General features: G+C 38.0%; 5 protein-coding genes and 1 long non-coding RNA gene across 11 annotated transcripts; 2 read left to right on the forward strand and 4 right to left on the reverse strand.

Annotated features, from left to right (window-relative positions):
* Window positions 1–207: 207 nt before the first annotated feature.
* Window positions 208–2,116, reverse strand: LOC106368870. The gene is made up of 4 exons (XR_001274109.3): window positions 1,294–2,116; window positions 878–1,038; window positions 570–643; window positions 208–469 (listed from the first exon to the last, which is right to left on the reverse strand). It is a non-coding gene; the product is annotated as an uncharacterized LOC106368870 (long non-coding RNA).
* Window positions 2,117–4,699: 2,583 nt separating this feature from the next.
* On the forward strand, window positions 4,700–9,161 carry LOC106368871 (protein NLP1). 4 transcript variants are annotated; one of them, XM_013808937.3, is made up of 5 exons: window positions 4,700–5,233; window positions 5,628–6,561; window positions 6,665–6,712; window positions 6,785–7,793; window positions 8,071–9,161. In XM_013808937.3, the coding sequence occupies exons 2-5, from the start codon at window positions 5,707–5,709 to the stop codon at window positions 8,856–8,858; spliced, it is 2,700 nt and encodes an 899-aa protein (XP_013664391.1). In that variant the 5' UTR covers window positions 4,700–5,233; window positions 5,628–5,706; the 3' UTR covers window positions 8,859–9,161. The 4 variants fall into 4 exon arrangements, with proteins under 4 accessions (XP_013664391.1, XP_022561735.1, XP_013664390.1 ...); XM_013808936.3 differs by having other exon boundaries at window positions 4,729–5,229; XM_013808935.3 differs by having other exon boundaries at window positions 4,729–5,052.
* A 33-nt stretch (window positions 9,162–9,194) lies between these two features.
* On the reverse strand, window positions 9,195–14,705 carry LOC106368873 (pentatricopeptide repeat-containing protein At2g17140). 3 transcript variants are annotated; one of them, XM_048764388.1, is made up of 4 exons: window positions 10,352–14,705; window positions 10,243–10,262; window positions 9,600–10,124; window positions 9,195–9,499 (listed from the first exon to the last, which is right to left on the reverse strand). In XM_048764388.1, coding segments are annotated over exons 1-3 (2,526 nt in total). In that variant the 5' UTR covers window positions 12,856–14,705; the 3' UTR covers window positions 9,195–9,499; window positions 9,600–10,122. The 3 variants fall into 3 exon arrangements, with proteins under 3 accessions (XP_048620345.1, XP_013664397.1, XP_013664396.1); XM_013808943.3 differs by lacking the exon at window positions 10,243–10,262 and having other exon boundaries at window positions 9,804–10,124; window positions 10,352–14,686; XM_013808942.3 differs by lacking the exon at window positions 10,243–10,262 and having other exon boundaries at window positions 10,352–14,686.
* A 497-nt stretch (window positions 14,706–15,202) lies between these two features.
* On the forward strand, window positions 15,203–17,354 carry LOC106368877 (isocitrate dehydrogenase [NAD] regulatory subunit 2, mitochondrial-like; the record flags this gene model as incomplete). Its single annotated transcript, NM_001315942.1, is given in 4 exon segments — window positions 15,203–15,748; window positions 16,354–16,593; window positions 16,672–16,750; window positions 16,834–17,354. Coding segments are annotated over 4 exon segments (1,107 nt in total). The 3' UTR covers window positions 17,109–17,354.
* Window positions 17,355–18,207: 853 nt separating this feature from the next.
* LOC106368878 (putative glycerol-3-phosphate transporter 5) lies at window positions 18,208–20,099 on the reverse strand. Its single transcript, XM_013808949.3, has 2 exons — window positions 18,935–20,099; window positions 18,208–18,859 (listed from the first exon to the last, which is right to left on the reverse strand). The coding sequence occupies exons 1-2, from the start codon at window positions 19,884–19,886 to the stop codon at window positions 18,321–18,323; spliced, it is 1,491 nt and encodes a 496-aa protein (XP_013664403.2). The 5' UTR covers window positions 19,887–20,099; the 3' UTR covers window positions 18,208–18,320.
* Window positions 20,100–21,256: 1,157 nt separating this feature from the next.
* On the reverse strand, window positions 21,257–23,608 carry LOC106368879 (lysM domain-containing GPI-anchored protein 2-like). The gene is made up of 4 exons (XM_013808950.3): window positions 22,771–23,608; window positions 22,373–22,493; window positions 21,653–21,843; window positions 21,257–21,562 (listed from the first exon to the last, which is right to left on the reverse strand). Exons 1-4 carry the CDS (start codon window positions 23,435–23,437, stop codon window positions 21,447–21,449), a joined length of 1,095 nt encoding a protein of 364 aa, XP_013664404.2. The 5' UTR covers window positions 23,438–23,608; the 3' UTR covers window positions 21,257–21,446.
* Between the last annotated feature and the right edge of the window lie 4,139 nt (window positions 23,609–27,747).

The following is a 27,747-nucleotide window of genomic DNA, read 5'->3' on the forward strand; positions in this document are numbered from 1 at the left end:
TCTGTGATTTAATCCCGTTGGACGTGTAGAATCTGTATGTAATAATTGATGTGATTGTTGTAGTCCGACAAATGTTTTGTTGGAAATTATTTTTTTTTTCCTGAAAAAGGCTATTGCTGGAAATTATTGGACTTAATTTATAGTTGTGCTCGGTGTTCCTTTTGTCATTTTTTCTATCTTGTTTGAAAACCTCTTTTCTCAAAATCGAACCTTTTGAAGCTTCTGTTGTATTAATTTACATAGGGTGACAAAGTTCAGACATTTGCAAACTACACTCTAGAAAGTTTACACTCTAGTCTTTTCTCAAAAAAAAAAAAGCCTGCACTCTAGAGAGTCTGTAGAAATATCATTTTCTTAATCATTTAAGCATTGAGTATCAATCAAAGTGGAGACTTATTACACTCTGGTCAACACAACATTTTCAACAGAATGCGTGTGGCTACTCTCCCTCTTTAGCCCACTGAATGACCTGCAAACATGGTAAATAAAGATAATGCATCTAAAATAAATATGGTTGAAGATATGAGAGAGAGAGAGATAAAGATAGAAGAGTGCAACATAAGGCTTACCAAATGACGTAGGTGGAAATGGGTGCTCGACAATGCTTTTTCGTGTTTTGCCATGAACTAAACAGAACCATAACCTGTATAATGTCCAGCATATATTCCTCTTTGTAAGTCTGAGACCCTCAATTCACATAAACAACAAAACGTAAATGATTGTGGTTGATCTTGCTCGGAATAGTAAATCTAACAATAGTTTTAATTCTGACAGAGGCTAATGTCACATCCCCGGGTAGCTGTTGTAAATTATTTATAAAGATAGTCATAAACCGAAACGATGCATAAGACCAGAACTTCAGCAAGTGCGCTGTTACCTGCCAAATGGACTGACTGTCTTAGTTCTTTCTTGGTTGCCTCAACAGCTAACTTTTCACATGTAGCTTTGTTGAGGATTTTCTGAATTTTTCCCAACCGTCACACTCCATTTGCGTTCAGAAAATTTTAACTTTAAAGCAAGTCCATCCCGAGAAGCTCCCTGAAATTAAACAGAAATGAGTTGCTGTGATATTAAATCCAATCAACTCGAAGTTTCAAAGAGACAACTATTATACACATGTACATCTCTGAGTCGAATTCTACAAAACTATAACCGCTTGAAACATTTTTCACATTCGTTACACACTTTATTATCTGCTTATATGGATTAAAATTAAAAAAAAAACACTAAAAAAAAGTCATGGTTAAAAGCAAATCATTCATCCATGTGTCAGCAATGAAAAAAAAAGCTTACCTTCACACTCAGAATCTTTCCTTGGTTCACCAGGTCTATTAAATACTTCTTCAAACTCTCATGATCTCATTAGTGTCTTGAAGCTCAGATTCATAACATGAATGACATTTGACTGAAATATAATACACACCAAGAATTCTCTTTTGAATCCGACCCTGTTCCACCACCGCCACGACCGGGATTAACCCGAAGGGAAACTCCATCTCCGGGAGGCTGCCAGAGATCCGGGGGTCTCCTTGAGAGCACAAAAGAGCAGACTCTACACCGTTCACCTTCTCCGCACCTCAATTCGTAGTGTTACACCTCTCTCTCCTCCCGTAGGCTTGAGAGAAGAGATCTTGTTACAGTGGTGGTTGGAGTCGCGGCGTGGAAACGGTTCAAGATGAAGTATTGAAAGCGAGAGAGGGTGAGTGAAGCGGTTTTTCTGGAGGTCTTTGACCTCAAAGCTTGTGGCCATGGCGGGTTAACAGGAAAAAAAAATCAAAGTGACGAAAATTTAATCAGCAATCGATTAACATCATCCAGTTCAAGCTGAGATTTTTGGAGATGGGTATGCGAGAAATGAAGAAAAGATTGAAAATTTTGGAGATATGGTGATGTATGGTTTTGAGAGATGGGAAGCTAGCCTTTTTATAGCCTTTTGGAGATATGGTGATGTATGTTACCTTTATTAATATACGTGTTCTTCGTTACGCAACGTTATAGCTTCCCAATCTCTCAAAACCATACATCACCGTATCTGCCGATCGGAGAGAAACGAAGAACACGAAGGTTTCGCATCACAACTGATTAGGGTTTCCTTCGACATTTGTGGTCGATGGGTCGCAAACGTACGCGCGACATAAAGCCCAAAGCGAAGCCCGCAATTATGATAAGTCATGTTAATGTCGCAACAGTATCACACGAATTTGTGACCTGTCAATTGACGTGGATAGTCTGGGAGGTATCTAAACCTTCTTTTAAATAGATAGATAAGCTTTGGCTTACCTCTTTTAGTTGAGTTAGAGACACTTGGTGATTATCCGATTTTGTACATGTTTAAGGATTTTGCATTGAGGTTTGATCCGAAAACTATCCTTATTATAAACAAAATACAAAAAGCGAAACTTAGTGCAAAAAGTATTTGTATATGATGTTTAGATATCTTAATTATCGATAGGGAATTTATGATTTACACGAGGATTCAACTAAAAATAATATTTAAAATGGTAAGTCTAAGGAAGTGAGGATTATTTTAAAGAGTTCAGTGACCTTTGGTTCAGTCATGTCCTGGACGCGACTAAGAATACTCGTACGATGAAGAAGGGACGATGCCTCCTCAGATCATTGAGAGCCATTTGCTGATTTAGCTAAGCGGCCCTTAAGGAATATTGTAATTGTACTAATCACATATTCGCGCACATATATATATATATGCATACACTAAAGAATCAAGATACACAAGTTTTAGCCATTAACTTTGCTTTACTGAATGATGAAATTACTTAGAATGTTACGTGTTAGTGTCTGATCGGAGACTGAGCATGGAACTACCTGGATTTATTTTATTTCGCTGCTTAGCAATTTGACAATAGGATATAAAGAGATTAAATAAATAAAGTTACTAATAACCAGATATGCAATTTTTAAGGTTTTGTGCAAAAAACCCACCAAATTATATTCTTATAACTTAAAACTGCAATATATCAAAAACTCACATGTCAATCATCAAAACAGAAGTCAAACTACAATATAAGAATCATGTATTAACAAAATCAAAACTACATTGTTTTACTACTAAATTTTATACAATTTACTACAAAAAGTTTCTAACCTTGGACCTCACACCCAATTAACAAGCTATCAAACAATTTTGACCAACCGAAAGGTTGCAAGCTTATTATTTAGTTGGTTAATTGTTTGTTACCTTGTTAATTGGTTTCAGGTACACGATTCAAATCCTTTTAGTACCAAATTGTTTGTTTAAAATTTAGTGGCAAAACCAAGTAGTGTTAATTTTCGTTAAATAGTTAGCACCCAGACACTTCATCGAAATATGGATGTCTTAATTAAGGGTTTGACTACGATTTCAAAGAAATGACATGTGAGTTTTCGATATTGCGGTTTAAATTACAAAAAAAAAAAAAAAATCATTTAGAAAGTTTTTTCTTTGCAGAAAACCTAAAACAATATCATGATACTTATGTGATCATGTAATGAAAACTACTACAATAAAATATGACACAATGTGAATGTCATATGTTCATAGCTTTTTCGCCATGTAAATAACAAAATGATTTACCGACCAATGTTTTTTTTCTTTACAATTTCACGATGCTAAAATAAATAATTACAAAATTATGTTGATAAAAAATAGGCAGAATCATTCAAATACAAAATTTTATATTTTGGAATATATTGTTGTCTATTTGATTATTATTATTTTTTTGTATTTTTAGTGCATTTTTGACAAAGTTAAGTATTATATATAATTTTCAGTTTATTAATTAATAAAAATTTATGGAAGGAGGATGCATATATAGTTATAAAAAAAAAATCTCGACCTTAATCAAATCTCAAAATTTTAAAGTATGGTTAATATCAAAATTCATATTAATTTGAAATAAGGAAAATGCATGTCTTCTCTAAAAGCACTCGCTTGTTTTTTTTTTTAAATCACATTTTAAACCTTCATACTGACATTTACACGTATTTTAAACTTTGAACTTTTATCATCGACACTTTCAATCTTCAAATTAACAATTTTAACATATCAAATCTTGGAATTTTTTCTCCCGCCAATATATGGATGACATGGAAATATGAGGTGTCAATAAATGATGATTAGGCAAAATGACTAGATAAATATCGATAACATGTATATTTTAAAAAATTATATATTTATAATTGATTTTCAGTTAGAGTACTAACAATAAATTAAAATTGAATTTTACCAAAACTATATTTAAAAGTTAGAGATTTATAATTTTAATCATAGCTATTTATCTAGTTATTTTGTCCAATCATCACTTACTAACACGTCATATTTCAATGTCATCAATATTTTGGCTGGAAAAAAAAATTCAAAGTTTGATATGTCAAAATTGTTAATTTAAAGGTTAGAAGTGTTAGTAAAAAAAGTTCAAACTTTAAAATGCGGGTAAATGGTAGTCTGAAAGTTTAAAATGCAATTTTTCCTTTTGTTTTTGAAGCATTCACTTGTTCAACACGAGAAGACATGTCTTCTCAGAGTCTTCGACAGATTCATTTGTGCAGCCCAAAAAAAAGAAACAGAACCAGCCAAATAAAAAAAGTACCGACTAAAGAAAAGAAAGTACGCATACGTAATCAAGACAAATGATTAATAACCTTATACTAATTAATTATAAATTATTATTATTATACTAATCAATAGAGGGGGAAAGGAATCTGAACAAAGAGGGCAGGACAACAATCACACCATTAAACACGACCATTTAGCATCTCAGCTCCAAACGTTTTCTATTTTCCTTTCTCTCTGTTGTAGAAGAAAAGCAGATCAAGTATGATATGTCCTTGATAAACCAAGTTCACTTTTTAATGCAGGTAAAGACAAAGTGATTAGAACAGTGGATGCTCTTATCACGGGTCCACTTTGTTCTCGGGAAAGGATCTTTAAGCCCATATCAGTCACATGATTGGAGATTAAAATAGTCTAATCTTACCTTCACCAGCTACTTGTGTCCCAGAAGAAGAAGAGAAGAAAAAAGAAAACACCATTCCACAAAAGACACAAGCTTTGTGAGAAAATAACTCTCACGGTTTCTTTTTTTTTCTTCTTATTTTAGGAAGGGTGTTTTGTGTATTTAGAAACACAAAATCTTTGCCTGTTGTCAGTGTTTTCTCTGTGTTCTAGGGCTAGGTCATAAACCCAAAGTGAAGCTTTATCTCTCTTTTGTGCAAGAAAATCTTGATAAAGTTGGTAACTTTTGCTGAAACTTTTACTATATCTCTCTGATTTTCTAATTGTGGATTCTCCTTCAGAGTGATTTTTGGAATTGGGTCCAGTTTTTTCAGAAGACTTTTCATTGATTTAGCTTTCAATGATTGTCTTGTGGGAGAGTTTCCATGTGCATAGGGGAGAATCTTGTACTTGAAATTGATGGCACTACTTTTGATTGATACCCTCTTTTAAGTCAAGTCTCCATTGATAGTGAAGCTGTTTATATCATAATTCTAATAGCATTTCTGATCTCATCCTTAAGAAAAAGCTCTTATAATATTCAAAATTGGGAATACAACAGTCTGATGCTTCTCTTCTCATGTTCTTGGATGGGTTTTTGATAATGTTTCTGCATCTTTTTTTTCTTTCCAAGATTGGCGTTTTAACATACTGAGGAAGGTACTGGTAAGTCACTGGACTTTGCTCGTGTCCTTTTCATCTTCAAGAGGCCTATGGGTTTAGATATGGAAGATGATGGTGGCAGCGATGGGGGAGAAGGAAATGGTGGGTTTTCACCTAATTCTAGCTTTGGGGCATTCCCTGAGACGGCCATGGATTTGGATTTCATGGATGAGCTCTTGTTTGATGGATGTTGGCTAGAGACAACAGATAGTAAGAGCTTGAAGGAGACAGAAGAAGGTGCTTCAGATTCTACCGCCATGAATGCCAATAGCCCTTTCCTCTGCTTTGGTGAGAACCCATCTCAAGATAACTTCTCCAATGAAGAAACAGAGAGAATGAATCAAGAAGGTCTTGATCAAGCAGAAAAGTTTCTACTAGATGAAGCTGAGGTGGGAAGAAGTTGGTGGATTGCCCCAAGAACAAGAGAAGACCCTTCTTCATCAGTGAAGGAGAGGCTATTAAGAGCCATAAGCGGTCTTGAAGAGGCAGTGCCTGATAAGGACTTCTTGGTGCAGATATGGGTGCCCTTTCAGCAGGAAGGAAAGAACTTTCTAACCACTTTGGCGCAACCACATTTATTCAACCAAAAATACACAAGCCTTGCAAAATACAGACATGTTTCAGAGAATTATAACTTCCCGGCTGATGAGGGTTCGACGGAAGGAGGTCTTCCCGGTCGCGTTTTCCTGCAGAAATTTCCTGAGTGGACTCCTGATGTACGTTTCTTTAGAAGTGATGAGTATCCGCGCATCAAAGAAGCACAAAAGTGTGATGTTCGTGGCTCGCTTGCCCTTCCTGTGTTTGAAAGATGCAGTGGGACTTGTTTGGGTGTTGTTGAGGTCGTCACAACAACTCAGAAGATGAATTACCGTCCAGAACTTGAGAATATCTGTAAAGCTCTTGAGGTTTTACTCTTCCTCCTACATTAAACCTTGTCTTGAATATCTGCATTTTCTTTGGTTCCATGTGACAAGAGTGAGAAGCTTAAAGATGTTTCTTGTTTTGTAGGCCGTTGATTTAAGGAGTTCAAGTAACTTAAAACCTCCAAGCAATGAGGTGCATTAACTGGACTCTTACTTCATTCAGGTCATATAAACAAATGCTAAGGTCATACCCCATTTGTTTCAGTCTCTGCAGGTGTACAATGATTTCTACTACGCTGCATTACCTGAGATATCAGATTTCTTGGCGTCAGTCTGCAGAAGATATGATCTGCCTCTAGCTTTGTCATGGGCCCCTTGTGCTCAGCAGGGGAAAGGTGGATCCCGGCATTCTGATGAGAACTTTTCTCAGTGCGTTTCGACAATTGATTCTGCTTGCTTTGTCCTGGATGAAGAGAGCAAATACTTTCTGGAGGCATGCTCTGAGCATCATCTTCTCCAGGGAGAAGGCATTGTTGGGAAAGCATTCAAGGCAACCAAACTGTGTTTTGTCCCTGAAGTGATCACGTTTAGCAAGACCAACTACCCTCTTGCGCACCACGCCAAGATATCTGGACTACACGCTGCTTTAGCAGTCCCGTTAAAGAGCAAAAGCAACGGGTTGGTCGATTTTGTGCTTGAATTCTTCTTTCCAAAAGGGTGCCTTGACACTGAAGCAAAACAGGAAATGCTCAAGTCACTGTCCGTGACTCTGCAGCAGGATTTCAGGAGTTCAAATCTTGTCATCGACAAAGATCTGGAGTTAGAAGTGGTATTGCCTGTTAGAGAGGACATGGTTTTGTTAGAGAACCCACTGACTGGAGCAGAAACTGCAGAGGCTTTGAGAGAAATCCATCTGCTGCAAGAGTCCTCATGGATCTCCCACATGATAAAGGCTAACGAGAAGGGTAAAGATGTGTCACTTTCTTGGGAGTACCAGAATGAAGATCCAAAAGATGAGTTCAAGCTCTCACCTGGCTGGAACAACAGTCAGCTTGATCCAGCCCCCAATAATATTCCTTCAGAAGCTGAGCAGTTTCAACAAGGTTCAACTTCAGGACTCAGAGTTGATGCTGGTCCAAGTACTGAATCAGCTTCCACTGGTGGTAGAAGACCAGGAGAAAAGAGAAGAACGAAAACAGAAAAGACCATTGGGTTGGATGTTCTTCGTCAATACTTTGCAGGAAGCCTCAAGGATGCAGCCAAGAGCATTGGTGGTAAGAAATTGTTGTACACTGCTAGAAACATAGCTTCACTCCATATGAGTTATAATTCTTCTTGTGTCCTAACCACTACGATCTTTAGTCCAAGCACAAATGAATATGTAACACTAAAATTCAAGCATGAGGACACACATCTCAGATGAGAACCATAAATTTTTCTTTACATACTATCTATAATGTAGTGGATCAGTGTGCTGTGCCAGCATTTTCAACATACCTATTTATTGCTTCAGACAGTGATGTGAGACAGTGTTTTGTTCCTATGTTGCAGTTTGTCCAACTACCTTGAAAAGGATATGCAGGCACCATGGAATAACAAGATGGCCCTCCCGGAAAATCAAGAAGGTTGGGCATTCGTTGAAGAAACTCCAACTCGTTATGGACTCTGTGCAAGGTGCGCAGGGATCTATCCCACTCGATTCATTCTATACAAGCTTCCCAGAGTTGAGCTCCCCAAATATCTCCAGCAATGGATCTTCCTTGAAAAATAATGAACAGTTACATCATTTGAGTGTTCCAATCGAAAACGGTGGTGTGGCAGAGGATAAACCAGCACAAATGTCTCCATCATCTTCTGGCTCTGGATCAAATACCAATACACCAAATGCTAATGGGGTCTTGAAGGAAGCTCAAAACGAGGTGGAACTGCAGAATGGGAATCAGGAGGAAACAAAATGTCTAGCAAGAACCCAGAGCCATAATATATTCAAGGAGCCTCCATTACCAGGTAGTAGCAAGATGAGCTTAAGAGATGGAGGGGGAATTAAAGTGAAAGCAACATTTGGTGAGGCCATAATAAGGTTTACCTTGCTCCCAAGCTGGGGATACAGAGAGCTGCAGCAAGAGATTGCTAGGCGTTTCAACATAGTTGACGTTTCCTGGTTTGATCTCAAGTACTTGGATGATGATGAAGAGTGGGTTCTTCTGACATGTGAAGCGGACCTTGAAGAATGCATTGACATATATAGATCGTCACAGAGCCAAACAATTAAAATAAGTTTGCACGACCCTTTTCAAGTTAAACTGGGAGGTTCTTTTGGTAGCTCTGGTCCATCCTAATAAACAATCAAAAGCAAGGTTGTAACATACAAAGCACCAGGAAGATTGTGCTAATCTACTAGCTGTTTAAAAATCTCATGTGTAAACATATTTCCAGTGCCCTGAAGACCATTTTGCAAGTGGCAGTAGTAACTGGTCTCCTGCATTGCCTGCAGATTTTTGTGTATAGGCGTTGCCGTTGCATACAGAAACTTGTATTTTATGCCTGTACAATCATTTCTTATCTTGTTTCTTAAGCTCTGTAACTGCGCAGAGTGAATCATTATGTGTTTTTCACTTATTTAATGTCTGATTTCATGATTATTGTATTACTATCAAATCCTTGATGTATGTGTATGTTTCAACCAACTTAGTCGCTTTGTACCACTGTTCTAGAAACTGTGCGAACTAAAAGCACAAGAATAGTTGTAGCTTACATATTTTTCCAATTACGTAGGTTGTGTTCCTTTGACCCAAAAATTCAAAGTTGGCTTCAAATTCAATATGAAAGTGGGCGGCTCTTTCCCCTCCTTTTCATCACCAGCTTGGTCTTGCGACATGCGTTCACTGCCCAGTAATGCAATGTTTACTTTTAGTACCCTTGAAAACGTCTTCTTACATCATATCTGCGTCCAAACCTATCATCTTGCCTGCTTGCTTAGCTGTAAAGACGGAAGGAAACAGAATATGAAGGTCAAACTATGAAAAACAGTTTCACCGAACAAACATGAAGGTTTCTCTAAATAGATCGGATTCCTATACCTTATGAGTGCTAGATACTTTTTACTATAGGGATATATTTAGCTTCATCAGTGATCTCTCAGCTGTACATGAGCTACTATAATAAGGCTAAAACCGCAAACATGAGCATAGAGAAAGTTACTGCTGCAAATCCCTTCCTACTCTTCCAAAATTCATAGCAGTTTCCATATATCAGAAGGTTGTTACTAGGAGAACTAAACTTACACCAACAGTTTTCTTTCTTGTTTCATTGTCCTTAGTGTTGGATTTTGTTAGGTTCTTTCAACTTCTAGTTTCTTCTTAACTTTACATGTCAACTGAGACTAGCCTTTGGATCCTTGATGAGCTGCCCCTGAAATTTGTGCTTGACCGTGAGCTAAACTTTCCCATCAGAAAGAAAACCGAGACATGCAATATCTCTACTCATCATCCTCCCAGTAGTCTAAGTAGTCAACTCTCGGAGGCTGAAAGCTTGATATATCCCCCTGACCCCATCCTTTTTTAACCCTTGTCAGAGATTTTAGTGCAATTCCACTGCCGTCATCTCTGCAAAATAGCAATTGACAGAGAGAACATTCATTAAGTTTCCGAAAAAATATAACTAAAACGATCCTCTCAATCTGAACTTAGTTGAAATCAAAGATTCCTTTCTCTAATCACGTACATGAATGCTTACTCCAAATCCTGGAACGTTGTATTTTTCAAATCAGAACTTCAAAGGACAGCAAAGAACTACGAAAACTCCCAACAAAAACATCTTTAAATGACCATACCTGTGCAGTATGTTCTGCCAGCTATTTCCACCATATTTATTATGCTTTTTCTGTTGTAAATCCCTCGCATTTGGATCGACTTTGTTTGCTACTTCACCAACTGAAGCCATTTCCATCATCTTCTCGGCAAATTCATTTGCCTCTTTCTTATTTCCCATCTTACCTAAGCCATCTATCACAGGCATCAATGCTGCTGGGTCAAACCCGTATCCTTTATCTATCATCCTATGCAAAATTCCACTAGCTACTTCTAGCTCATCCTTCTTACATAAGCTCTCAATAAGATCTTTATATAGAAATTCCCCCAACTCAAAACCTCTATCTAAAACAGTTTCAAGCAACTCTGTGGCCTTTAAGAGTTGCCCTGCAGCAAGTAACTCATTGAACATCAAGCTGTAAAGGACTTTCTTTTGTCCACAGATACTTACAGCAGTCTCAAAAACTTCTTGAGCCATGTCAAAGTCCGGGACCTTACAGAACGCTCCAATTAAATATTTGAAGGAAAAGACATTTGGGGTTACGTTCTTCTGCATCATTTCATCTAAGAGGTTAGTTGCATCTTCAACTTTTCCTCCCTCGCAAAGATACTTAATTGCGGTATTGTAGGTGCAGATATTAGGAGAAATGCCCTTTTCTTTCATCTCATCCATCAATCCGTGAATTTCAAATATCTGATTTTGTATGCCTAAGCCTAGGATCAGTGAGTTATAAGTCTCTAAGCTCTTATGACAACCTTTCTTCTCCATATCTTTGAGAACGCAAAATGCAGATGATACTTTCCCCTGTTTGCAGAAATGATGGATGAAGATGTTGTATGCCACAGAGTCCGGTTGCAGTTTCTCTCCCATCATCTCAGCAAACAACTTCTTTGCTTCAGCGAACCTTCCGGCTTTGCACAAACCATTAAGCAAAGTTGAATAAGTGATCAGGTCAGGCAAGCAATTGTTCTCGATCATGCTGTCATCCACCAGTCCCACATATGAATTTCCTAGGTTACCAAGAGCAGCACTTCCATGCACCCGCATTCCCTTAACTATCTCAATAGCTTTGTCTAATTCGCCACTTCCACAGAGTCCATCAACTATAATGTTGCAGGTGACAGTATCTAGTCCATAGCCCTTTTCATTCATCTTTCGCAGCAACTCTTCCGCTTCAGACATTCTCCCCATCTTCCAAAGGCTATGGAGCAAAATATTACACGTATAAGCATTCGGCATGCACTTATTCCTCATCATCTCCTGCAATAGGCTTTTAGCTGCGTCAACTTTCCCGACACTGCAGTAACCATGTAGAAGACATCCATAAGTTACAGAATCTGGGGAGACACCATTTCTTTTCATTAAGCCAACGATAGCATTTGCATCGGACAGCATGCCCAATTTACACAATCCATCCATCAAGATATTGTAAGAATATATACTTGGCCATATCCCCTTATCAATCATCTGCTTAAGGACTGTTTCAGCCTCTATAAACTTCCCATGCCTGACCAATCCCTGCAACCAAATATTGTAACTCTGCAAACTACTAAGATCATCATTTCCTATGATCGACTCAAAGAGGGTCTTAGCTTCTTCCAGCATCCCTACCTTGCAGAATCCTTTCAGCATCAAGTTGTACGTTATGCTATTGGGACGAGGAAGACCCAGATACTCATCCAACTCCATATCCCTGAAAATCCTAGACGCGTCAAGAACTTTTCCTTCTTTACAAAGTGCCGAGATCCTAGCATTAAAAGTCACAATATCAGGAACCAAACCATTCCCTCTCATCTTCTCAACCAGCTTCTCAGAATCATCGTTCCTACCTTCTTTACAGAAACTCGAAACAATGGTATTATACACGACCTTATTGGGCAAAACCCCAAAACTCTCCATTGAATTCAACAACTGTAGCCCTTTATCAGGGAGACCAACTTTACAATACCCACGAACCAATATCCCGAAAGTGAACTCATTTGGGTTACAACCTTTCTCAGGCATTTCGTCGAACAACTCACGTGCAGCGTCCACACAACTTGAATCACACAAAGCACGGATCAAGAGATTGAACGTATAAGTCTGCGGAGCAATCCGAGAGATCACCATATCCTTATACAACCACGAAACGAAATCCACACGCCTCTCCTTGATGCAACCTTCAAGCAACACATTATACAAATAGATTCCGGGACCCTTCTTAGGGAACTGAGACCGGACGAATTGGAATTGAGAGAATGCTTTGTCGATGTGATTCGATTTCGCGAAGATGGAGACGACGGAAAGAAAGGATGAGGCTTTCGCGTTTGGAAGCGATGAGGAGAGGATGAGGCTGTGAAGCTCGTCGATTTCTTGTTGCATTTGGGCTTTGACGAGGATACGAGCAATGGTGGGTGCTGCGGATAGAGATGTGGCGTGGCTCTCTTGTGAAGGAGAAGAGAAGATTCTCTTGTAGAGTCTCCATGCTAATCTCGGATTGTTCATGTTCTTCAACAAGGCCTTCGCTAGTGTACCGGATTGTTCCATGGAAGCTGAAATGAAATTCAAAACTGGAGGGTGTATTTAGGTGTGTGCATTTAGTTTTCGGTTTCCCTTCTGTTATATTTAATTTTTGGTTCTTTTCGATAGAGAGATTCAAGTTCTTTCGGTATAATTTCGATAAAGAGATTCAAGATACATACCGTTTAGATATTTATAAAATTTGGTTTAACTTTGGTTCAATTCTTTTTCGGTTATGGTATTAAAAATTTGGAAATTAGCTAAAAATAGGAAAATTCTAATTTTAGATACAATTTTTCAAATTCTAATTCAAATGATAACCATTTTTATAAATACTTTAAATTTGTGATAAAAAAAATACTAAAATAATCTTTTCAAATCATTTATAAATGTTTAAAAAATATTTATAAAAATTATAAATCCAACCTTCACCTTTTAAATATTAAACCCTAAACAACAATCCACAAATCTTAAATTTCAATATTATAATATTTTTGATTGAGTGTATTTCTGTATCCAGTTTATAGTATTTCAATTAATTTCTCCTATAAGCTTTGATTTCAGTTTGGTTTGGTTCCAATTATTCTAGCTTTTAAGACAATTTTATATTATTAGAATATCTTATCATGTAGTTTGGTTTCATTAAAATATAAAATATTTTTTAATATCTTAATATAGTTTAAATTATTAATCAACTGATTTTCTTAATTTAAAGTTTTAATAATATTAAATATTTACAAAATGAGTTTTTGTATATAATTTAAAATATCATTTCTGAACTAAATGTAATTAATATTTAAATATATTAATTATATTGTATTTCAATTATGATTCAATTCTTTGAATACCAAAAAATAGAAAATGGTTAACATCGTGCCCCAATCTCATGAGGCAATTTTCTCTCGTCGTCCTTCTTCACAATAACAAATCTTACAGAGGGAACGAGAGATTCTTGAGTCTTTTTTGTTTTGTTTTTTTGTCTGTAAAATACTTCAATCGTTTTGATCGACTATCCTTTCCGCTTGTCGGAATTACTTTTCGCATAGGCGATCTCCTTTCGTTTGGCGATTCTAGTTTGTTTCGCGATAGGCAATTTTGTTGTATTTAAAATATGTCTCTCCTTTCTTGATATGTTGATTATTCCGTTTGATTTGAGAGGTTTTTAATTTGCTCGTTGGTTAAGCTTGATTACTTACTCAAATGAGGAATCAATCTTCATTATATGTATATTCCGGCGGAGTACCCAAGCGGGTATGAAATCAAGATGTTTGATTAAGCAGTGGAGAATCGATGCAAACGTTTCAGATAAGCTGGAGTTCTCTTATTGAAAACGTTCTGGCAAAACTCTGCCTCTATCTCCTTGAAGCTTCTCACAGGGGTTAACTCTTGTGCGTAGGGGAAAAACCCTAATAGATCGATGGTGAACATAAAAAGGAAGAGCGGTCAAGCGATTTAATCTACTCGAAGAACGTTTTAGGGTTATAGGACTGGTCGACTTCTGGCGATACCAGCGTTCATCTTCGTCTTCAAACAAGGCTTTGCTACATCATAGAACACGTGGAGATCATGCATCAAGAACTTCATCTTTATTTAACACGTGTTTTCTGTAATCTTATCTTTTAAATGTGAGTAAATTATGGGCTGTAAATGTAATTGGGCCTAGTTTTATTGTTTGTCTGTTTATTTGTTGACAAAAAAAAGGTTTAAGGTTATTTGTGAGTTATAGTTTCGATTTTGATTTCGGTCTAGTGTAGTGTAATTTTTTGTTTGAACCCCTGTTCGGGAACGCGCTAGTCGGGAATCGGAAATTATGCAGGGCGGAATTTTTAGATTATTTACTATGTTATAAAATATATTAATCTTTAATTGTGTATAATATTAATACATTTTCATGTTTAAAATTGTATAAAACACACAAATAAAATATATAAACTTAATATAGTGTAATTTTTATCAAAATTATGAATATAAATGATATTTATAAAATTTTAGATCAAATAAATAAATAAAAAAATTATTAAAAATAAAAAAATAATTAAAAAAATAGATTAGGCGGTCTAAACGGAGAAAATCGGATATCCGATTTTTTTTTAACCGATTTAGCATAAATTGAAGCGAAAGAGTGACGCGTAACGACCAGGCGACCGGCTAGGCGGCCGATTTTCACAACATGGGTTTGAACAAAGAAAAAGAACATGTTATTCAAAATTGGGCTCATAACTAACTTTAAATTAAATACGGGCCAAAACATAAGAATTATTAAGAGTATGGAGCTAATATGTAAATAGCAGTCAATTTAAGATTAAGTAAAAGTAAACGCTTTTCGTTTTAAAGTAGCACGTCCCTTCTCTCGATCATCTCTCTACTGAAGAAGAAGAATCAGATTCCGATCAAAAACTTGCGGAAGATGTCTCGCCGCCAATCCCTCTCTCTACTGAAGAATATCGGTAGATTCACCACCGGGTCCCAAACCCAGACCCGATCCGTGACTTACATGCCGAGACCCGGCGACGGGAAGCCACGACCGGTGACGTTGATCCCCGGAGACGGAGTAGGACCTCTGGTGACAAACGCGGTGGAGCAAGTGATGGAGGCGATGCACGCGCCCGTGTACTTCGAGCCCTTCGACGTTCACGGAGACATGAAGAGTTTGCCGGAGGGGTTGCTGGAGTCGATAAAGAAGAACAAGGTTTGTTTGAAAGGAGGGCTCAAGACTCCCGTAGGTGGAGGTGTGAGCTCGCTGAATGTTAACTTGAGGAAGGAGCTTGATCTGTTTGCTTCTTTGGTCAACTGTTTTAATTTGCCTGGGTTAGGGTCTCGTCATGAGAACGTTGATATAGTGGTGATTAGAGAGAACACTGAAGGTGAGTATGCAGGGCTTGAGCATGAAGTTGTTCCTGGTGTTGTTGAGAGCCTTAAGGTGATTTTTTTACTCTTAGAGCTCGTTCCTTTCCTTTTTTTTTTTGGTGGGTCTTTGCTGAATGCTAGTCCCTGTCCATTGACTTGGTTCTTGTGTCTGTTGTTTGTATGTCTGTGAGCTTGGTTCTTGTGAAATTGTTTGCAGAATGCTAGTCTATGCCCATGGACTTGGTTCTTGACTCTGTTGTGTGTATGCGTACGAACTTGGTGCTTGTAAAACTGCTTGCAGAATGCTAGTCTCTGTCCGTGGACTTGGTTCTTGTGTCTATTTATTGTATCTATGTCTATGAGCTTGGTTCTTGTGAAACTGTTTGCAGAATGCTAGTCTCTCTCCATGGACTTGGTTCTTGTGTCTATTGTGTTTACGTATACGAGCTTGGTTCTTGTGAAACTGTTTGCAGAATGCTAGTCACTATCCATGAGCTTGGTTCGTGAGAAACTGTTTGCAAAATGCTAGTCTCTGCCCATGGACTTGGTTCTTGTGTCTATTGTGTGTATATAAGTCGCATTCACATGATGTAGATTAACTATCATTTTTAATGTGGGGGCATATGCGAGTGGCAATTGTCTTACTTAAGATGTCTCTGATACTTAATGTTATGCTAGGTGATTACAAAGTTTTGTTCCGAGCGTATTGCAAAGTATGCGTTCGAGTACGCCTACTTGAACAACAGGAAGAAAGTTACAGCAGTGCACAAGGCCAACATCATGAAGCTCGCGGATGGTCTGTTCTTGGAATCTTGTCAAGAGGTTGCTAAGAAGTATCCAAGCATCGCCTACAACGAGATCATTGTTGATAACTGCTGTATGCAACTTGTAGCTAGACCAGAGCAATTCGACGTCATGGTAAGTGTTTTCAGCACTTGTTGATCTACTAGCTTCCTTGGACTTGGCTTAATTAGCATGAGAGACTCCACTTTGCAGGTGACACCCAATCTCTATGGTAATCTAGTTGCAAACACTGCTGCTGGTATTGCTGGCGGCACTGGAGTCATGCCTGGAGGTAAAACTTTTACTGATCTAATGCACCACCACCATAGAGAGAAATGGATCCTCTGGCTTAATGGATTGGAAATTGTCAAACAGGAAACGTAGGAGCAGAGTATGCGGTGTTTGAGCAAGGTGCATCAGCGGGGAACGTGGGGAAGGACACGACGGAAGAGCAGAAGAATGCAAATCCTGTGGCGTTGCTGCTCTCATCAGCCATGATGCTTAGACATCTTCAGTTCCCTTCTTTTGCTGATAGGCTTGAAACCGCGGTGAAGAGAGTCATTGCTGAAGGAAAATGCAGGACTGAAGATCTTGGCGGAAAGAGTACAACCCAAGAGGTCGTTGACGCTGTCATTTCAAAACTGGATTGAGTCATTAATCACTGATCAAGTTAAGTGGTATACATGATCCACACCACGCTGGTCTACAGATGTGTGTACCTCTCTATTTTTCCCACATTTTTTTCAAGATAACTCGGAAGTGGGTTTCGTAACTTCCACTAAAAAGATACAAAAGATGGTTCTGTTGATATATTTTTAATTGGGTTGTCGTCAAATTGCGATTTTGCTCTCCCAAGAAGAAAGGAAAGGATACATACTTGTGTGTTCCTTTTGTTATTCATGTACTTTCTGAATAAATGAGACTTTTGTTAACTTCTTATAAAAGCTCTACTCTGTTTCTGGTCTTGTTACGGATTATGATTTTGTTCTTTATACTGAGTTATATCAGATTATCAATTTATCACTGGCAGTGGAAATGTTTTGATTCATTGAGAGTTTTGGAGGAATGTGTTACCCAACACTTGACACATGTTAAGATCTTGAGATATATTACATGAAATAAAATGAACTAAGCAATGCAGCAAGTAGACCAAACAAGACACATGTCAAAATGTTCAACTTCATACGGTAAAGGATAAGTTATTAATGAAACAGAAGATACAACCTAATCTATACTATTCATATAGGATTATTCAAATATAAAAAAAACTTTAAATCATGTTTTATATAACATAAAATGCCATTAGACTTGGAATGACAGAGAAAAAATTAGAGTTTGTTTTGGTAGCAAGATTATTACTTCTATTAGGTGATTGTTATTTGCATAAAAGAACATGGAACTGTCCTGTAGCTTGTATGAGTTTTGAGTGGTGTGACATGAGAAGTAGTTCTTATTACTTAATGTTGCATGGCATGTGGAGGGACCCGAAATTCCAGAAGATAGAACTGGCAACTGCTATGGTGTAGTCAGAGGAAATAAGATACAATTTTGCGCCTGAGAGAGGAACAAGATGCTGCTTTTACAAGATCTTATGGTTAGTAGTATTTCGTCCAAATTTGTGGCATCTTTCTTTTTGATGAGAAGGCAAATGAGACGAGAGAAAATAATTTATCCTCTTTTAGTAAACTTGGCTGTTTTCTGGTTTTTGTAACCAAATCTTTTTCAAAATTAGAAATATATTTCAAGACGTTAGAAAAAAATCAAGGTGGTGTTTTCATTTGTATTGTATAGTTTTGTTTGAATCTATATACCTGATAATACACTGGCATACAAACATCCTCGTGGGATCAAAATCATGAGCCTTACGGACCACTAGACGCTATCAATTCGCCAGAACTACTCATCTCTTTAATCTCAGCTTTTGCAAGCCGAACCAAGAACAAACACGCAAAGAAAATCGAAACAATAAGCATAAAGAAAACACTATTCCACCCTCTGCTCGATATATAACCAGCAAGCAACGGTCCCAGAGCGGCCCCAACCGAGCCAGTACCGTCTATAATAGCTGTTACCGTCGCCAACGCCCTGCCGTTCCCTTTAATGGAGTCTTGTGTTCCAAGATCAGCTGCAACGGCTGTGGTTATGAGCGCGTAAGGACCGTTAACTAATAAACCGGATATAAACATCAAACCGATGTTGATAAACATTGACACACTCCCATAGACTCTGTACATAATCAAGACAGGTATGGATAGCGACAAGAATGCGATTGATGTGAGTGCACGCGCTTTGATCTTGTCGGAGATGAACCCTGCTGATATCCCACCAAACACTCCTCCAATGTCAAATACTGTCGAGAGAATTCCAGCGGTTTTGTGGGAGATATAAACACCCGCAACAGCTGTAGAATATATAAAGAACATGAGTCGTACTAATGCAAGTTTCAGTTCATAACATCAAAGAACAGAAGCTTTACCTTGGTGCCTTAAGTAGTATGGTAACCAATAGAGGAACGTGTAAGCGACGAGCTTCGAGAAGAACAAGCAGAAAGCGAAAGGAGCAACACCAGGTAACTTCCAGGCTTCAAGAAAACCAATAGCTGACAAAGAATCATCATCATCATCTAAATTTACATTTTCAAGAAGCCCAACATCATCAGCTTCCTTGTCCTCCTCCACCACTAGAGTCTCAGTAGCTAAACTCATCTCAATCTCCTTCCCAGGCTCTTTAAACCCCAAATCGTGAGGACTCACAACAAGACACATAAACACAACCAATCCAGACACAATCACCAACCCACCAGGCAAAGCAAAAGACCATCCCCATCCGGAATCAAGCACGGAAGAAGCAACAACCGAGCCGACAATGTTCCCAACAGATGTGTGAGAGTTCCAAACACCCATAATCAACCCACGCTTCTCTTTCCCAGACCAGTTCCCAACCACAGAGACAACACAAGGCCACCCGATAGATTGAAACAGCCCACAAACGATCTGAACAGTCATGTAAAAGCCGAGGAGATGCACGTTCATCCAATACCCTAACCCGAAGACAACGGTGAGGATCCCACTTCCCATCATCCCAAACACGAGAAACAGCCTCAGATCGATCCTATCTCCTAAATGCCCTGCGAAATACATACCGAGAGCGTACGAAGATAGGAACGCTAGATCGAGCTCGCCGAGTCTCTGCGCTCCTTCGGTTCCGTTGAACGGAGCCCATCCGTTGTCGATCGGAGAGTTTGATTCTTCGTTAACGGAAGGTCCAAGGACGCTCTTGACGATGCTCGGAGGTTTGCGAGAGGCGTGGAACGAAGCGTAGGCTACGAAGGTGATGATGAGGACGAGGATTTGGTGGAATGTAAAGGTTTTGTTTAAGCTCGGGAAGAGAGAAAACGCCGGAGGTAAGCCGACGATCTTTGATTGCATCTTGAATCAATCGTGGAGCATTTCTTGATTTGCAATAAAAGAAGGTGGTCTTTCAGATTGTTTTAGTTTTATTTTCTCTGGGTAGGTAATGGGTTGCTACCAGATTTCTTCAAGGCGAAGGAATCAGACTCGGACGCTCAAAGTCTTTTCTTTTCGGCGGTCTGAACTTTCTCTTCTTCTTCTTTGTTTTGTTTTGGTTGCTGTAATAGTTTAGGGGTTATTTATTTTTTATTTTTTTGTTGATTACTAAAGGATTTAAATTCTATTGCTACTGATTTATGATTTTTTTAACATAAATTCACTGTTATTAATTCATCGATTTTGATATTTTTAAATCAATGTTATTTGTATAAATGATCTTTGTTCTTTAAATTTCATTCAAAATCTGTTTTGTTTAAAAAATATGATTCCATTAATTGTGTTATTAGGATAATGATTTTTCCATAATTTGTTGCTCTGTATTTGAAGCAATTTTTGGATCGGCGTTGGCCTATACCTGAAAGAATGATCCATGTTATGAAGATATATTTCTTCTCTTAGGTGATTTGGTATTGAAGGGTAGCTCATGAACAAGATGATGCTTACAGGGTGTTCAAAACTTCGTGAGGGATGTGAAATTCAGTAGGTTCTATGGTATGATTTTTCATTGATCAAACCTCTGAAAATTTGGTAGGTTCTATGGTCGTTGATGCAGCCGCCATTGCAAGTTTGCATTGACTTGACAATTTCAACTCCCCCTTGCGTAATCATCGCAACTACATAAAGTGGTATTTTCCACAATTCTTTCGACATAACTCAAATTTCTACTGAAAACAAATACATGGTTTTGTGCTTTTTTTTGCTCTCTCGAGAAGAATTACTTGGAAACTAGATTGTGTAACACAAAAATTTAATAATTAGTAGCTTTATAGTTAATTTAAGATGTCGATGTGATATACTCCGTGCAATATGTATAATAACATTACCATAGGGAAGTACTGCCAAAATGCCACCTTCCTTCGAGTTGAACCGTCTTAAATCTAATATCACACGGCTGGCGTTGAATACATAAGCACCTCAATGTATCCCGCAATCTCATATTGTATTTATAATATGCATATATTTTTTCCGGTTTAACGAGCATAAAATAATTAACAAAAAAGATTCCATTCAGATTTGTTTCAAAGAAATTCAAAATCTGCCGCTCTAAAGAGGATTGAATCATATTTCGTTCTCCTTTCAAGCTATCATAAATTTTAAATTACAAGACGTTGCAAGAAAATTGGCAGACTTCGGATCCACAATTGTCACCGCAATATAAAGCCTCACAATTTACTTATGGGTTTACAGAACAGATTTTGTGCTGTTAGCAGTTCTTGGATAATACCAAAAGCCACAATAACAATCAAGTATTACTACTTCAACGTTGGACAAAACACCCTCTTTTTTTTTTTAATAGATACACCTAGTACATACATAATAAACACAAAAAGACATGCTTCACGTGGAACCATTTTTCTTATTTCAATCCGGACTGTACTTAGGTGCACACCTCACATACACGAAACCATTATTACATTGCTAGAGAAGACATAGACAGATCAGAGCACACTGAATTAACACCATCGCGAAACTGAAACTTGAGCTGAACGTTGAAGCATAGTTGCCAGGAGGTCCAGAACTATTACCACCAGAACCTGATCATCAGAGTGTAGCCAGGTTATCGTTAACTCATAAAACCGCCATTACACAATGACAAAACGTGCATAAACCTGAAGCAAACAAACCTGAACAGGGATCTGGAGAAAGGGCTGTGAATATTGTCTGGTTGGAGTAACCAGCATAGGCGCAAGAACGAGGTCCGCAAGAGGTATTTGTCGTGTTACCTACAAACAAACTCTCTGCTCCTTCACACTGTGGAGACGGGCAAGTTTTCCAGGTCGACGAAGGCTTAAGCTGAGAGGCTTCACAGCTTAAACTGATCACAAACACACAAAACTAAAACCATCATAACCTATCAAATAGGGCAAATCTCCAAAATAACACATTTCTAAGTTTATATCACAAAAATAGCACTCAAAAACTAAAATGACCAAAATAGCACATTTCTAAGTTTATCCTTTGAAAATTTTATTTTTTTATTTTTCAAAATTTGAAATCTTATCCCCAAAACCTCATTTCTCAACTCTAAACCCTAAACCCTAAACCCTAAACTCTAAACCCTAAACCCTAAACCCTAAAATCTAAACCCTAAACCCTAAATCCTAAACCCTAAACCCTAAATCCTAAACCCTAAATCCTAAACCCTAAATCCTAAACCCCACCCTTTAACTCTAAACCCTAAGTTTGTGACTTTTGATAAAACATTAAGTGCTATTTTTGTGACTTTTGACCTTGAGTGCTAGTTTGGGAACGAAAACTTGATTTAGTGTTATTTTTGTCTTTTTCTCTATCAAATATAGCAATCTTATTTTATCATATCAACTCCAAGATTATCCATCACTTACGTCCAATTGTTTGAAGCTTGACAAGAACACCTGATGCAATTGTTTGCAGTGATGGAGTATGAGCTGTTAGGTAGAAGCATTTTGGCGTCCAACGACTCCTCCCTCAAGGAAGAGTTACAAGCTGTAATTAAAGTTACAAGTTTTGAGACCCAATAATCAGTTTTAGTACTAAAAACTCAAACCCAACTAGATTTATCATAAAATTTCCAATTCATTTATTACATCAAACCATCTCAACTAGATTTGTCCAATCAAACTACTAAATTCATTGTCTTTTCAATAAAATTTTCATTCATTGCATCTAAAGCCATCATTAACCTAAAACCCATTTGAATTAGTAAAAAATTCACAGACTTTTCAAATTCAAAAGTCCTAAGAAAATTTAATTCTGTTTGTACCTCTGAGAGGGACGTTAAGAGGGTAGTCAGCGAGGAGCTGAGCATCGCCGGAGATCCCATTGAGCTGAGCCAACGTCCTGTTGTCAGTTCCAAACTGAGAAGCGATCTCACCGAGGGAGCTTCCGGATTTCACCACGTGTGCATAGTGGACAACATCTTGACCGTTTACTTCATCGCAGCTACAAGGCAAAGGGATCCAAAACCTCTGACCGACATCGATTTCGCTTGCGTCGGGAATCTTGTTCAGGTCACTGATCCTCTGGTATCGAACCAACCCTCCGAATATCTCAGATGCGATGAAGAAGAGCATGTCTCCCTTCTTGACGGTGTAAACCGGAGTCCGGTTCGATACGCCGGTTCCGTTGGAGCAAGAGCAAGGGATCGGGACGCGTACGACCTGGTTCGGGTTCACGCCCTGAGCGGGTGGGGTGGAGAGTGGGAGGTTGTTGGCTTCGAGGATTGAACGGAGCTTCTTGACGGCGAAGAGGGTTTGGATATTGCCATAGGTTGTGGCTTGCTTGCTTGAGTAACCGACGAGGGAGCGACACGTGGAGGGTGAGTCACCTGGTTCGCCGCATTTGAAGTTTCCGGTCATTTGGGCGGAGAGGGTGAGGAGGAAGGAGAAGGCGATGAGAAGAAAGGGAAGGGTAAAACGGGAAGTTTTCATTTTTGTTTGTCTTGTTGTCGCCGGGGAGTTCTCAGGTAATCTGGAGTTTTTTGTTTGGTCTTAAAGGAATTAAAAAGAGGAGGAAGAGAGTTGACCGAGAAAAGACTTTTGGAGTTTACGGTTGACTGTTGAGTTTTAGGGAAGACAAATAAATGAGAACACAACATGAAACAGAGTCTGCTGTTCACATTGTGCTTTGGTCCCCTAGTGGAAAATGTTGTCAGTTATTTTATCACGCAGAGAGTAGTCGACATTTACTCTTTTTTTTTTTTTTGAACTGGCTTTCAAATCGACACTTACTCCCTCGTTTCTTTTGTTTTTTTAAACATATTTAACTCCCTCATTTCATTATAAATGTTTTTGCATACGAATTAATAAAATTATTATATTTTCTGTTTTATCCCTATTATCAATTAAATTAAAAATAACGGTAAAAATTAAAAAAAATTGTTTAAAATATGCATTAGAAATATAAAATCACTTATAATCAAACAAAATTTTAAAACTAAAATGACACTTAATATGAAAGAGAATTAATATATCGTTTATATATTATTTTTTAATCGTTATAATATTTTATCTAGAGAAATTCTCTAGGATAGTCTTTTTTAAAATTTTGTTACAAAAATAGCTATCAATGTATTTTTACCCTATAAGTACAATATATATTTATTTTTATTATTTTCATAATATATAAAAACACAAACTAATTAGTAATAGTGCATAAAAAAGAATTTGTATACACAATGTGTAACATTCTTTTAGTAAAGGCGAGAGTTATTTATATCAGTAGTGATACAAAAAGTCTAGCAATATATATTTAGTAATTTAAGGTAATGATGGTTATATTCCATCACCACTATAGTCGTTCATTGGGATGAACTAGAGGCGTGCGCGGGGATGTTGATAAAACATGTGTTATGTGCACTACAAGAAAACATAAGCTTAACGAGAAAAATTAACGAGGAAAAACATTTCTCGTAAATTTACGTCGACTTTACGAGGAAATTACGCGAAAAAATAAAATCAGCGTTATTTCTTCGTAAAGTAACGACGAAACAGTTTCGTCGTAAAGTCGATGTAAACTGACGTAGTTTTTACGAGGAAAGAGTATTTCCTCGTACATTTCACGTAAACTTAGCGTGTTCTTTACGAGAAAATAATTTACGTCTACTTAGCGAGAAAATTTTGAATCCACCAACTTTGTTTGTCACACGTTTTTTTTTTTCGGCCACCTAACTAATTTTCGTCGTAAATTCGTAGGAAAATTATAACTACCAGATTCGAAAATTTCCTATAAATACGGACGTTTGAACATCATTTTAAACACACCAACAAAAACAAACGTGAAAGAAAAAAAATGGTTGGCTCCGGGATATTTTCGAGTTGCGGAAGTGGATGTATATGCATAGAGATGCTAACGGGAGAGTGACGAAAGAATACCTTGCGGGGCTGGAGACATTTACGCATCAAGCAGATTCAACACCGCTCGCCCAAGAAAGTGGTAAGATGTTCTGTCCTTATCGGAAATGCAACAATTCAAAATTAGCAAACCGTGAAATTTTTTTGGAAGCATTTAATAAATAGAGGTTTCACGCCAAATTACTATATCTGGTTTCAACATGGAGAAGGTTATAATTATGATCATAATGAAGCTAGTAGTAGTAATAGCAATTTTCAGGAAGAACCGGTTGATCATCATTTGCATAATGAACATAGTTACCATCAGGAGGAGATGGTAGATTATGATAGGGTTCATGATATGGTAGCTGATGCATTCGTAGCTCATGATGAAGACGAAAAACCTAATATAGATGCAAAATTTTTTTACGAAATGTTAAACTCGGCAAATTAACCATTTTACAGTGGTTGTAGAGAAGGTCTCTCTAATTTGTCGTTGGCTGCTAGAATGATGAATATTAAAACTGATCACAATCTATCTGAAAGTTGCATGAATGAATGGGCAGATTTGTTTAAAGAGTATTTGCCGGAAGACAATGTGTCTGCTGATTCTTATTATGAGATTCAGAAACTGGTTTATAGTCTTGGGTTACCTTCGGAGATGATAGATGTTTGCATCGAAAACTGCATGATCTACTGGGGAGATGATGAGAAGTTAGAAGAATGTCGATTCTGCAAGAAGCCACGATTCAAGCCGTAAGGACGGGGACGTAATAGGGTACCGTACCAAATGATGTGGTACCTACCAATTACAGACAGATTGAAAAGATTGTACCAATTAGAGCAGACTGCTGGAAAGATGAGATGGCATGCCGAGCATACTCATACGGATGGTGAGATGACTCATCCATCAGATGCAAGAGCCTGAAAACATTTTAACAAAGTACATCCGGATTTCGCTAGCAATAGCCGAAATGTGTATCTCGGATTATGCACAGATGGATTTAGTTCGTTCGGAATGTCAGGGAGACAATATTCATTGTGGCCAATCTTTCTTACGCCATACAACCTGCCATCGGAGATGTGCATGCAACGGGAGTTGCTATTCTTGACCATATTAATACCTGGTCCGAACCATCCAAAAAGGTCCCTGGATATTTTCCTATAACCACTGATAAAAGAGTTGAAGGATTTGTGGTCAACAGGGGTGAGGACGTATGACTGTTCAACGAAGACGAATTTTACGATGCGAGCGATGCTTTTGTGGACCATAAGTGACTTTCCTGCCTATGGGATGTTGTCTGGATGGACTACACATAGCTTGTTCATATTGTAATGGAACGACAGATGCGTTTCAACTGAAGAATGGTAGGAAGACAAGTTGTTTTGACTGTCACCGTCAATTTCTTCCCATTGGCCATCCGTACCAAAGAAACAAAAATTTGTTTAGGCACAAAAGGGTTGTGAGAGACACTCCTCCTCCATATCTAACAGGAGAACAAATTGAAGCGTAAATCGACTACTACGGAGCTAACAAAACAGTTCGTTGGGGTGGTAATTGGCATGTCCCTCGTAATATGCCTGATTCTTACGGTGTTCATCACAACTGGCACAAGAAGAGTATATTTTGGGAGTTGCCATATTAGAAGGATCTACTTCTGCGCCACAACCTCACGGTGTTCATCACAATTATTAATTTAATTTTTTCCACAGCAAAAATATCATTGGGCCTTGGGGGTCACTGAGAGGGTGAGGAAAAAGTTTATCGCGAAGGCGAAAGATCGCTTGTTGGACACGGTCTCCAACTGGAAGGGTGACTGGACCGTGAAGGGGTATGAGCGTGACAAACCCGCTGAGCTCACCACGGATGTTTGGGATGGCCTCATCCGTTATTGGCGTCTTCCTGATTCCATTAGAATCGCCCAGTCTTGCTCTAACTCCCGTAACACGGTCGATGAGCACGGGAACGGGCCGATGCTTCACACTACGGGCCAAAAACTTCAAGCCGGTGTCCGTTTGGAAATGGTAATTAAATATTTTATTAAATAATTTTTTAATATATATATATATATATTTATTCTAACTTTCTTAAATGTTTTTTAGGCCCCCGTCTCTTATGGAACTGTACGAGAGGCCCCACAAGAACAAGGCGAGCGTATTTGTAGATGGCAAGTCCGAGAAAATCTACAACGTGGTTGCTCGGGTTGAAGACCACCAGACCCAGCTGACCCAGCAGTCTACCGACGGATTACCTGTCACCTTATCCACACTTCAAGTGGATAAGATTTACGAGGAGGTAAATTTTCTAAAATTTTAATTTTTTTATTATTCATTTAATTTAACTTTAAATTTTTACTAACAATATTTATTTTTTGTTTTTAAGGTTGTCCCTAAAAAAAAGGGACGGACGTTGCGGATTGGTTCCGTCAACGATGTTCCGAGAGCGACATCTTCTTATGGTCAGCGACGGGATGATGAAGTCACTCAGCTGCGTAACGAGTTGGCCTCGACGCAATCTGCGTTCACAGCTCGTGTGGGTGGACTCGAGGGCTTCTTGGACTTTATAGAGGCCACAAATCCGGAATGGGAGACCATGTTGAGGAACGTGCGACGACAAAATCCCATTCCAGGTGAGGGACCATCCGACGACACACATGCCGAGGAGGATGTAGACAGGAGGAGTGATGAATTCCTCCGGGCGATGCACGACTCTTAGTTCTTTTTTTCTTTCCGTGGTTGTATTATAAATTCAAAACTTATTTATATATAAAATATTTTCCTATTTATTTATTTTTTAAATTTTATTATTAAATTAAATAATTTTAAATATTTTTTAATTATATTTTTAAATTTGTTAAATAATAAAACAAAGTAGATTCGTAACTAATCTACGACTTATTTTTACGTTG

Source organism: Brassica napus, chromosome C7, assembly GCF_020379485.1.
Source record: "Brassica napus cultivar Da-Ae chromosome C7, Da-Ae, whole genome shotgun sequence".
NCBI classification, from domain to species: Eukaryota; Viridiplantae; Streptophyta; class Magnoliopsida; order Brassicales; family Brassicaceae; genus Brassica; species Brassica napus.